Source organism: Grammomys surdaster, unplaced genomic scaffold (genome assembly GCF_004785775.1).
Source record: "Grammomys surdaster isolate TR1022 unplaced genomic scaffold, NIH_TR_1.0 138, whole genome shotgun sequence".
NCBI lineage: Eukaryota > Metazoa > Chordata > Mammalia > Rodentia > Muridae > Grammomys > Grammomys surdaster.
In genome coordinates, this window is record NW_021604596.1 from 7,317,693 (window position 1) to 7,328,756 (window position 11,064).

An 11,064-nucleotide genomic window follows, 5' to 3' on the forward strand; every position below is an offset into this window, starting at 1 on the left:
CATATAAGAAATTGAGTCTGACAACCTTTTAAGCCACTTACTGATCATAAGATGTACTGAAAGAAACCTTTGCTAACCACTTTCAAATATTTTGTTTATGAAGACTGGAATGTTGTGATGAAATAAAGTAGTAACAGTTGACAAAGGTTGGACTTTTCCATCAAGATTAAGTAAGTCATGACAGGACAGGCACTGTGTGGGTACTTGACATGATCAGACTCTGCCACCTTCCTTTCTTTTCATTCCCATTCTATTGGGTCACAATGATTGTTTTGTAAAGGAAAAAAATCAATAATAACACTTGGATTATAGTTTAAAGCATGGAAACATCCACTGCCATTCTAGTCTCTCCTCTTCAACTATTGAGATTTCTGTGTAAAGTTTTTGTTTAATAGCATAGAATAGCCCATCTTCACAATGTGCTTATATTCAGTAGAGTCCCCTAGGAACAGATACCTAGTTCTGAGTAATAGCACTATAGTTTTTGTACAATGAGTTACTTTTGTTCGCCTACATGACTTGCTTATGTTTTAATACATAATATTTGCTTTGCCCTCAAGGATATTAATATTTTGGCTGAAGAACTGAGTGTGTAGACGGGAGATCAAATATATTTGTGATTTCCCAAGAAGATACTTTAGCTGTTTCAGACATTGCCTTGGGCTTATTTAAAATTCCCCTTTTAACCAAGTTCATATGAGGAAGTATACTTTAGCCATGTGGTTTCAGAAGAGAGGTGAATTGTTCAAAATATTCATTTCCTGAGGAATTGCTGGTCAAGGTTTAAGCAAATCATTAACAAATCTAACTTAACCATGAATAGGTGACCATAACTACCAGACTTTTCAGTGTCTTTCAAGCTTTCTTGTCATTGTGTCCAATTAAATTATAAGACTCTTAAAATGTTAGGAAAAGTATAGGGTGCTTCTGTTATCACAAAGGGAAGTCTTCAGCACTTACTATTGCCTGAGATCCACTAAGGTCTGTTTGCTCCACCTGGCAGACCGTTGGCCTTCCCTCTTAGGGACTGATGGAGTGGAGCATAGATTTCTTCATCTTAAATTTATTGGCAAAGAAAAATATATTCCTTGGATGCTGAAAGCTTAAAAATTTGTAGTTGTAATTTAATAAACTTATTTGCCCATATGAGAAGCTGACTATAGGTTGCGATTATGTCATGCATGGATTTCCCAGAACGTGGAAACCTGAGTCCACTCTTTCATGAACCACAACACTGGCTCCTCTCAGGCTCGGTTCATCTATATTTCCATTCCTGAAGCTCTGAGGGATGCCAAATCTTCCAACGAGTCTGTCTTCCACCTGTACAGATACCTCCTTTTAAGGCCTCCCACAATTTGAACATGTTTCTGAGAATATGTTTTTGCTCACTAGAAAGTGGAAAAGCAGTATCTATCTCATCAACACTCAGCAGAGTAGCATTCTTGAAATTCATAAGCTCACTACGTAAAGTTAAAACACCCAGAGAGATGTTAGAATTATGCCAAATACACTACAAGTGTCTTTAAACTTTTTCGTAATTATAGTGACTACCACTGTAAATTTTAGAACTAACGTAAATCCAATGGTATTTGACATGACACTCGAGATGGCTCCTTACCCTTAAGTTCTGAACCTTCTTCCAATAATTTGAGTAGGATAAAGTGCATCAATCCATTCTTCCAAATCCAAATCCTATCCAAATCCTCTGGTATATTCAACACATTAGTAACATTTTTGCTAAATGATTAACAAAAGTAGCTGTCTTAACTTCTCCTGTCAACGAAATTGCAGAAGCAGTGGTGCTAGCAATTAATAAAGCTGTTATACCAGCAATAATCAAGCCCACTTTCCTCTTGCTTCTGCTTAAAGCCTGACACATTTCTTCCACTACTTGCAGGCCATTTTTAGAATACAAAGGTTCTGTGATACTCAGGCCCTAAACAAAAGCTGGTTGATAGACCTCCATAATTTTGATCAAGCTTCAAGAATGGCATATATAGCTTGATCATGCTAACCCTTTTTGTCCTGGAAATATTTTTATTCCTACTCATCGTGTTAAGGCTTGTCTTTAACAACATCAACATGTTGGCAGCCAAAGTACATGGCCTGAAACTGAAAATGGACCCCAAGACAGAGTTATTAAATTAATAGGCTGACAAGCCAAAGATTCTGCACAGAGCCTTACCAACCTAAGACAGAAATGCATTGGTTTTGATAATGCATATTCCATGATGGGTAATGAAGGTATTCTTGTCAGAACAACCTAAGACAGACTCAGTCTTGTTAATGAAATAAAAAAGTGGGCGAGGCAGAGCCTTTGGGGCTGCTTGGCAAGAATCTGTCATGGGCCAAGGACAAGGAAATGGGCTGCTTGGCAGGAATTTGACATTGATCAAGGACAAGGAAGTAGGCTTTGGGCAAGAATCTGACATTAGGCTAGAACAAAGAAGTAATTTCAGGCAGGAATCTAAATATTAGGCTAGAACAAGGAAGTAGGCTTCAGACATGAAAATGACTTTGGGCTAGGACAGGGAAGTAGGATCAGATATTTTGGTCATCCTGATAATCCCTTAGAAACAGTGATCATGGGAGTATTCATGGAATTTTGTTTATTATCTTGCTGTTCTTTGACTATTTGTGTTTATTGTCTTGCTTGTTTCTTGACTATTTGCATCTATTATATTGCTAGTCCCTCAACCTAGAACTGACCTGAATACTTTCATGTAATTCAAAGGTTTAAAAGCAAAATGGAGGAGGGGGAATGTGATAGGGGGTTCTAGGGAGGAGAAGTGGGGAAGGGGAATGATATCTGAAATGTAAATAAAATATTCAATAAAAAATACACTAAAACAGGATTTAGGTCGCTATTGAATAATCCTTTCAAAGAGCCTTTGAATGTGTTATAAATGTCTTAAATGACAATTACAGTAGGTTACTTTTCCAAAATTAAGAAGTGGTATCAAAATACTTTGTATGAAACTGTTAAAAGAACAAATAAAAATTTTAAAAGAAAAAAAAAGAAAGTAGAAAAGCAGCTTTCCTGAGTTAGAGCTCATGGCTGGGAATCAGAAAACAACAAAGCTGTTTCAAGTGCTGCCAAGTCCGTGGAACATCTGGAAAGTCCTGTCACTTTTCACATCTGTTCATCTATCTATTCTACAAAAAGTATCAATGTATGTTATATTACACAAACAGAATACTGGAAATTTATATGAGAATTTTGTAAATTGACTTGCCCAATAGGAACACCATTTTTTTTCTCCTCCAACAGAGTATGTAGACCTATCACAGAAGATGTATAATACGTTTGTGAATGAAAAATTATATCACGTAGTTGGTCTGTGAAACACTGGAAATGGAGGAATAGACGTGACTAGAGAGGGCCCCAACTGGAAACTGCAGAGAGCTGCAGATGCTGGACCAGAGGCAGTCTTTGCTTGTAGGGCATGTAGAATGCCTCTTTATGTGAAAAGTGTTATCATCTAATTTCAACATCTCTTCATTGCAAACAGCAGGAGGCAAAGATTTAGATGAGTGAGAAAGATTTTCTGGCAAATTTCTATTTCTCCTCAGGTAACTTGGACAATAAACCGTTGCTATTTGCAGGAAAATGGAGTTTGTTAACAGCTTCCCTTTTGAATCAGGAGTGGGGAGGCAGTTATATTTAATTCCAGTCACCATTCTCCTGACTTCTCCATTAGTATTTTCACATATTTCACCTGATAAAATATTATTTCTACTAAGTGAGCATCACATTTAAATATTTTAACTTGATCTGCAAATGGAGTTAGTTATCATATTTCACACATATATACACAGGAACTGTGCTCACACACACAAGCACACATTTCATATCATTTAGTTAAATCTAGGTTCACATTGCAAATATCACTTAACACAGTACTTTCCTTTCTTTTTCATGTAAATGACATAATTTTATTTGCATGTGATTAAAGCTTCATTCTGTATGCATGTCCTATTTTCTCTGTCCATTCACCTACTGATGGGTACCTAGGCTGGTCCTTGTCTTGACCTTTGTGCACAGTGTCACAGTGAACATAATTGATCAGTACACCTGTACAAACTCTTTTATATTCTGCATTCATTGCTTCATGTTGGTTTCAGGGTGTGGAGTACATAGACAAAAATACCCAGTGTGATTTTCAAAAATATCCTTCAATTTTTCTGCCTTATTTTGCTTACCTGTAAAATTAGAACAGGAGATTTAGATCAAAGAGTTCTTTGTATTAAGTGAGTTGCTGTATGAGCTAGAGAGATGCCTCACGGCGAGAATCATTCACTGCCAACCCTGATGACCTGAGCTCATTCCTGGGATCCACATGATGGAAGGAATAATTTAGAAAAAATTTAAATGATTTATATGTTTGTTTTAATTCATGGCTATGTGTGTGAGGCTATGTGAGTTCTCTGTACAGCGTACATGCAGGGGCTCAGAGAGATCCTCAGATTCTCTGGAGCTAGCCTTAGAGGTAAATGTGAACAGCCTAGCATGGACACTTGGAACTGAGCCTCAATCCCCTGCAAGATCTCTGAGTTCTCTTAGCCCCCCTGAGTCATGTCTCCAGCCATAATTTACCAAAATTTAATGTATGTATATATATATATATATATATATATATATATATGCATATATATGACACTGAGGTTCAAATTCCAGTGCCCACACCAGGCAGGCTATTCATGTCTATCTCTAATATGTATGTATGTATGTTTGTATGTATGTATGTGTGTATGTATTTATGTATGTATGTATATATGTCACAGAGGACCAGAGTTCAGATTACAATTCCTATGTGGGGTGGCTCAGAGTTACTTTTGACTCAAGTTCCAGGGGACCAAATAATTTGCCTTTGGTCTCCATGGGTACTGGAATTCACACGTATATACCTCAACACAAACACATGTGAATATACATAATTTAAAAAATTAATCCTTTAAAAATAAGAGTAATGTGGTACAGGAAAATAAACATTAGTTCATTCTAGCAGTAAATTGCCATGAAAATGTTTTTAAAACTAAGGTTTAATGTGAAAACATCTTGTCATCTCTTGACTTTGATCTCAGTCCAGGCACAAGCATCCGAAATCTCCCACCAGGTCATATGCAAAGAAAGCATTGCTCTTTCTTCAGCCAACCTGGTAAGGACTCCATTTTTGCTTATCCTATAAAGGCTAGTTCCCCGAGAGCTAGAACATCCCTTCAGTCCTGAGAGCACCCTGTCAGGAACCCTCTTTATAAATTCTGTAAATTTGCTAGGAGGAGGCATATGCACGTACTTGTGAGTGCCCACAGACCAGAAAATCAGGTCAGAACCCCTGCTACTTGGTAACCAGCAGGTATAAGTAGCCTGACGTATGTTCTGGGAACTGAACGTGGGTCTTCTGTGGTGCACACATTACACCATTGAGCAATCTTTCCAGGCTGTATTCTTATTCTTCCTACCCCATCCCTCACTAAGAGCTCAAATGAAAGTCTTATTTTCATAGCTAATTTTCAACCTAATTGACTCGGCATTCATTCTTCTTATATTAGTTTACTCATTTCTTTTTCTGGTCTTACTAATGTTAACTTTTATCAGAACTGAAAATAGCAGTTATCTTCTCTTAGATATGAGCTGGCCCCTAGTCCTCCCTGTACAGAATCCCATGAGGTAGGCCTAGCACATCACCACTGTCTCCAGCTCCATTTGATCTTCTTCCTGAGTTCCCTTCATCTGTCCTTATGAGATGCATTCTCGCCATCTTTATTTCTGCTTCTTACTTCTTAGTTTCAACTTAACATTTATTAATTCTCCTCATTCATTCTGATAGCAGTTCCTGTGCAATTTTTATATTGACTGTAGGTTTTGTCCTGTAAGAGTTTTTATTTGCTTCTTTTTCCATTCAAACCAATGGTTTATGACAGACATTTTTATTCTACTGTCCCTAGAAAGCGGCTCTCTGGAGAAATAACTCCTTTTGTATCCTGTACTGTTAGGTTCTCCTACTTAAAATCTCCTATAAAATCCCATGTGGTTTATAGGTTTTAAGCTCTTGTCTCAGGGCAGCCATTGATAGCAATCTAAAGTTAGCCAAGATTTGGAAGATGTCCTATCATGGAGTGTTGCCTACGGTTCTGTTTGGCCATTGTCTGAAGAGCTGGGTTTTGTCTCTCTCTTAACTAGTTCACTAAGGCATTTTAAAATGTTAATATCATTTCTTATAATACCTCAAGAATATAGTTAAATACTATGTCCAGTTCACAAGTTTCTAGAAATGGAAACCTGACATCAGGAGAACACACAGCTGAAATCGGGATCCCAACACAGTGTCAGAGGTTAAAGATGCCTTTGCAGTGAGCCATTGTTTTGCCACTGCTGTGATGTCAGCCATCAGATAGTAAAAATCATGGAAAATTTTTGGAATCAATTTCCAAACTGCCTCCATTATGTGTAATATTGAGCAAGAAATAGCCATGAGTTTTAAATTATAAATGTTACATCAAGTCTCAGAAAACTAACACCATTTCTTGAGCCCTTGCTGAACTTGTTTCCACAAGGACAGACTGTTGCATTGAAAAGAAATAACAGAAAAATGTTCACTATGCTTAGCAACACTCTAAAAAAATCCCAGGATTAAGAATATCCACAAATATGTAAACACTGTTAGTTACATCACCAAACATGTCCTCATGACGTACAATAGCCATTTTCTCGCTGAGATATGCAGTGTCATAACTCAGTATGGCTATGTGTGAAAGCCTGTCCACTTATGAAATTGTTACTTGGGCCTCACAGGATATATATATATCATACACAGGTGAAGACAAGCATACATCCTGGCTTTTCATTTTGTAGCAGCTGCACTGTCAGGTGAGCATCTCTCAAATGTTCCTGTTGTTGTGGACTATGGTGTGGGGTAAGATAAGGTCTACCCAGTCTTAACTAGCTCTCTGAACCAAAATAAATTATTTATATCAGTAAGAAACTTACCAGATAAACTAAATTGCTCAACATGTGTTACTGCATAAATATAAAACTCATTTAAATTTTCATATTCCCCTTCCAAATGTTTATCTTACTAAAGCCTACAATTCATTCAATAATTATTATCTAAAAGCATTAATTGAGTTTTCTCTACATGCCTATTACTCTTCTAGGTGCTAGGTCTATAAAGATGAACACGACAAATATATTTGCTATTATCAATATGATATTCAAGTAGGAAGGTAAGACTGAGTAAATACCAAAGCAACTTTAGGCATTAACTGCAAAAAATCAGGCAAGTGGAGAAACAATAAGGTAAAGAGAAGATACTTTACTGTTTTAAGGAAAGCAAAGGAGGCTTCTGGAAGGAACAAGTTAAAGCTGAAAATAGTAATGAAAGAGTCCAGAGAGGACACAAACTGCTGCAAAAGCCCGAGTGTGGGAAGGTGGGGGAGCTTAGGATACTGTAAAATCAAGTCAGAAGGTGAGACAGCAGCCAGACTGTCTATGGCCATGAAACTATATAACAATTTTATATTTCATCCTAAGAATAAAACACAAAACCAGAGCTATGATACAGCCTGAAATATCTTGAGCTATAACCTATAGAACTAGTGCTGGAGGTGGGGAGAAAGGGTGGGGGGAGGAAGGAAAAGAGGTGTGGCTGGAAGCAATCTGTTAGTGACAGGATCCTGACTATGACATCTGAGCAAGTCTCCCTCCCTTTTTTCCTCCCTACCTCCCTCACCCGCCCCTTTTTTGTATGTATGTCTGTGTGTCCCCCTCCACTTATTCCTCTCTGTACCACCCTCCTTAGGTTCCAATCTCTATCCCTCTTTGTACCTAGACCACCTAAAAACAGCTTGCCACATGTATCTTTAGGAGCAAGAGTGACTTGCAGTTACACGGTAATATTTTATCACATCATTTATGGCTCACTAAACCCATGGCAGCTTCTTCTTCCTAGATATTGTGCCATATTGTTTGATGTTTTAAGTCTCTGTCTATGTAGTCAACCTCACTATGATTCATTCTTTCTGGGTAATGACTGAAACTGGTACGTGATTTCACTTGCAAAGGTTTGTAATAATCCAAGGGCTAATGAAAGAAGCGGCTTTGCAGCTACTAGGTTTTAAACATAACAGGTGTGCAGGCTGCTTGTTGCTGAAAAATACAACACATCCTCATAAAAGCATGACTTGTTCAAATGTTTTCAAATTAGTAAATGTGGCTTTCCTGTCTCTCACTGCACAGCACGTACTGACTGTACATCACTGAGAGGGCATTTCTAAATGCAGTCTTCCCATTAGCTTCCGGAGTATGGATTCAGTGATGATAATTTAATTAGACACCTAGCATAGACTTAATATATTTGTGATAAATTATTTTGTTTTTCTAAGTTTGCTCAGGGGAGTTTAAGCTATAAGATAATTATTTTTAAGAAAAATCTTGTAAATGCTTTACACTTTTAGAACCTTAGTTTATTACACCTTTAACTTTCATCAAACACAAAGAAAGCATAATCAAGAAAAGAAAATAGAAAGGAGTCAAGTTACATATCTCTTAAGAAATGCATTTTAAAGAACTATGATTTTGATGTTTTTTAGTCCCATGAATCAAATATTGCTCCTTCATAATGAGCACACACACACACACACTTTATTAGAAGAAAAGACCCTTTATTGTAAAATGTATTCTTTTGTCATACAATTCAGTGTATCAAAATTCACATTTGATAGGAAAAGGGGTGTAATAAAACTTTATATACAACACTATGAGCTTCACAGAGTTCCTGCTATTTTGGTTTTTAAATGTTTTTCCTTTTATGCGTTGTGTGTAGACATGTTAGTGAAGGGTTTCCCATGGACATTCCCAAGGGGCAGCCTGTAGATCCTGAAGTACTATTTGTATTTGTTGAAAATGTATAGTAAAAAAAATAGAGGATGTTAGAACAGTGATATGAGCAATTTGAGGACCTGGAATTTCTGAAATCAATTCAGCAAAACTGGTCACCTTCTCAAAAAAAGAAAGTCAATCATATCATGAAATAAGTGTGACAACTCAAGAGTAAAATCTTCCTGAATAATTGTTGGAATTCCAGTGATTTCCATTCTATTCTCCCATCATTATGGACTATTAAGTTTTCTTTCTTTTTTGAAAACAATATTATCTATTATTTAAATAGTAATAAAACAATAAAATGGTTTTAAATGTTAAAAATTACCTATGTCTTCTTTAATGTGTACTTAACCTTTTTTTTGATTTATGATATTTACTCGTAAAAAGATGATGGAAAGTTCCTTTTATCTTTGAAGTCAGGTATAAATCAGTCCATGATTATTCACATTCAGCTTTCTTCCTATTTTGATTCCTAATTAAGATTGGACTTCAAAATATAAGTAAAATAAAAATTAACTGTTTCAGAGAGAAAATTAAAAAGAGATTCTATTCTTTCATTTCTCTCTATTAAATTATAACCTTGTTAGGGGGAGATGCATGTCTATATTTGAAGATATTTCCCAAAAGACAGAGACAACCACAAACTCAAAGTCCATAATGAAAACCTACATCAAGAAAACAATTACGTATAAACCATCAGAGCCCTATGTAACCGCCTCTTAACCTAATGGAGACTTGGCCAGAAAAATCATAGCTGACACTTAAAATTTGAAGCTTAGTATAAAATAAGACTGTGCAAGGCATACTGGTCAAGTTTTGCAGAATGTTTGACATTAGGGCTTTACCTTCTTTTCAAGTTTATTCTTACTTTCAGGGCAGAAACAGAAACCGAGAGGTATCAATGTACTATTCTGCTTATTGTTATAAAAATAGCATTACTAAAAATATTAAATATTCATGAAAATTCTTATTTCCCTCAGGTTCTGGCTAGCAAAAGATGCTTTGAGATATTAAACATCGAAGGAGGGAACTGTAACACACTACAGATAATCACTAGAGTTATCAACAAAGGCAGTTGATATTAATAATTAAATGGGACTGTCCCCTGTGGAGGTTTCCATGAGCTCCAGGCATGGTGTGTAAAATCTCTTGGCTAACTGATCTTTAGTTTCTTTCTAGAACAGGAGTGTACATTAATGAAACCTGTACTTCACTCCTGTGTCTCAAGTCAAATAATTTGTCTAGTGTAATAAATAATTATACATGCTCTGTGAGGAAAACTCATCTCTTTGAGACTCCAATGGTTTTATGGTCTGCAAGAGAATATTCAACAGAAGCAAATACGGATAGTTTATCTATTGTCTGAAGTTCCATGTTGCACATTAACTGAATGGGAGCAGACTTTATTTTAATATCACCACTAGGTATGCTGGCTACTTTTATGTCACCATGACATAAACTGGAGTCATTATGAAATTGGGAACCTCAGTTGAGAAAATTCCCTACCAAATAGGCCTGTGTGCAAGTCTGTGGTCCATTTTCTTGACTGATGGTTGATATGTGAGAAACCAGTTCACTGTGGCCAGTGTCACCGTGGGCAGACTGTTCAGGAGGTTATAAGAAAGAGGTTGGGCCAAGCCATGGAGCAAGTCAGAAAATGGCATTCCCCCATTGCTTCTGCATTAGCTCCTGCCTCCAGGTGTCTGTCCTGAGTTTCTGCCCTGATTTTCCCAGATGATGAGGTTATAAGATGTGATTTATAAGACAAAATAAATCCTTTCCCTCATGTTGCTTTTTGTCATGGTATTTTTTTCACAGAAGTAAAAAAAAAAATAACTAAGACAATAGAAATACTCTATGTATGCAACCTGTGCACTTAAAGTTATGTGTAATAATATGAGATTTTTGCAGGGGAAGGGGGCTTTCTCTGTTTCTGAAACCTGTATCTACCTCACCAGGATTTTTGTCAATGAGGAAACATCAGTGGTAATCACCACTCTGGGATCCAGAAGAGTCCAGTGACCAAGCATGGCTTTCTCTTGGAGACTAATTTTGTTCCTGTCTGTCACCAGGTGTCTTTCAGGTAAAATGCGTACATAATTATTTGGTTGTTATTAAGTCTTAGTTAAGAAATCTCTCTCTCTCTCTCTCTCTCTCTCTCTCTCTCTCTCTCTCTCTCT

At 36.7% G+C, this 11,064-nt stretch overlaps 1 protein-coding gene across 2 annotated transcripts in view; it reads left to right on the forward strand.

The window, feature by feature from the left end:
- The window catches only part of Cntn5 (contactin 5), a 1,025,091-nt gene that overhangs the window by 405,779 nt on the left and 608,248 nt on the right, over positions 1-11,064 (forward strand). For both annotated transcript variants that reach the window (XM_028763352.1, XM_028763353.1), the window contains exon 3: positions 10,843-10,967. In XM_028763352.1, the coding sequence (XP_028619185.1) occupies positions 10,913-10,967 (55 nt within the window). In that variant the 5' untranslated portion in view covers positions 10,843-10,912. The remainder of the gene's footprint in view (positions 1-10,842; positions 10,968-11,064) is intronic.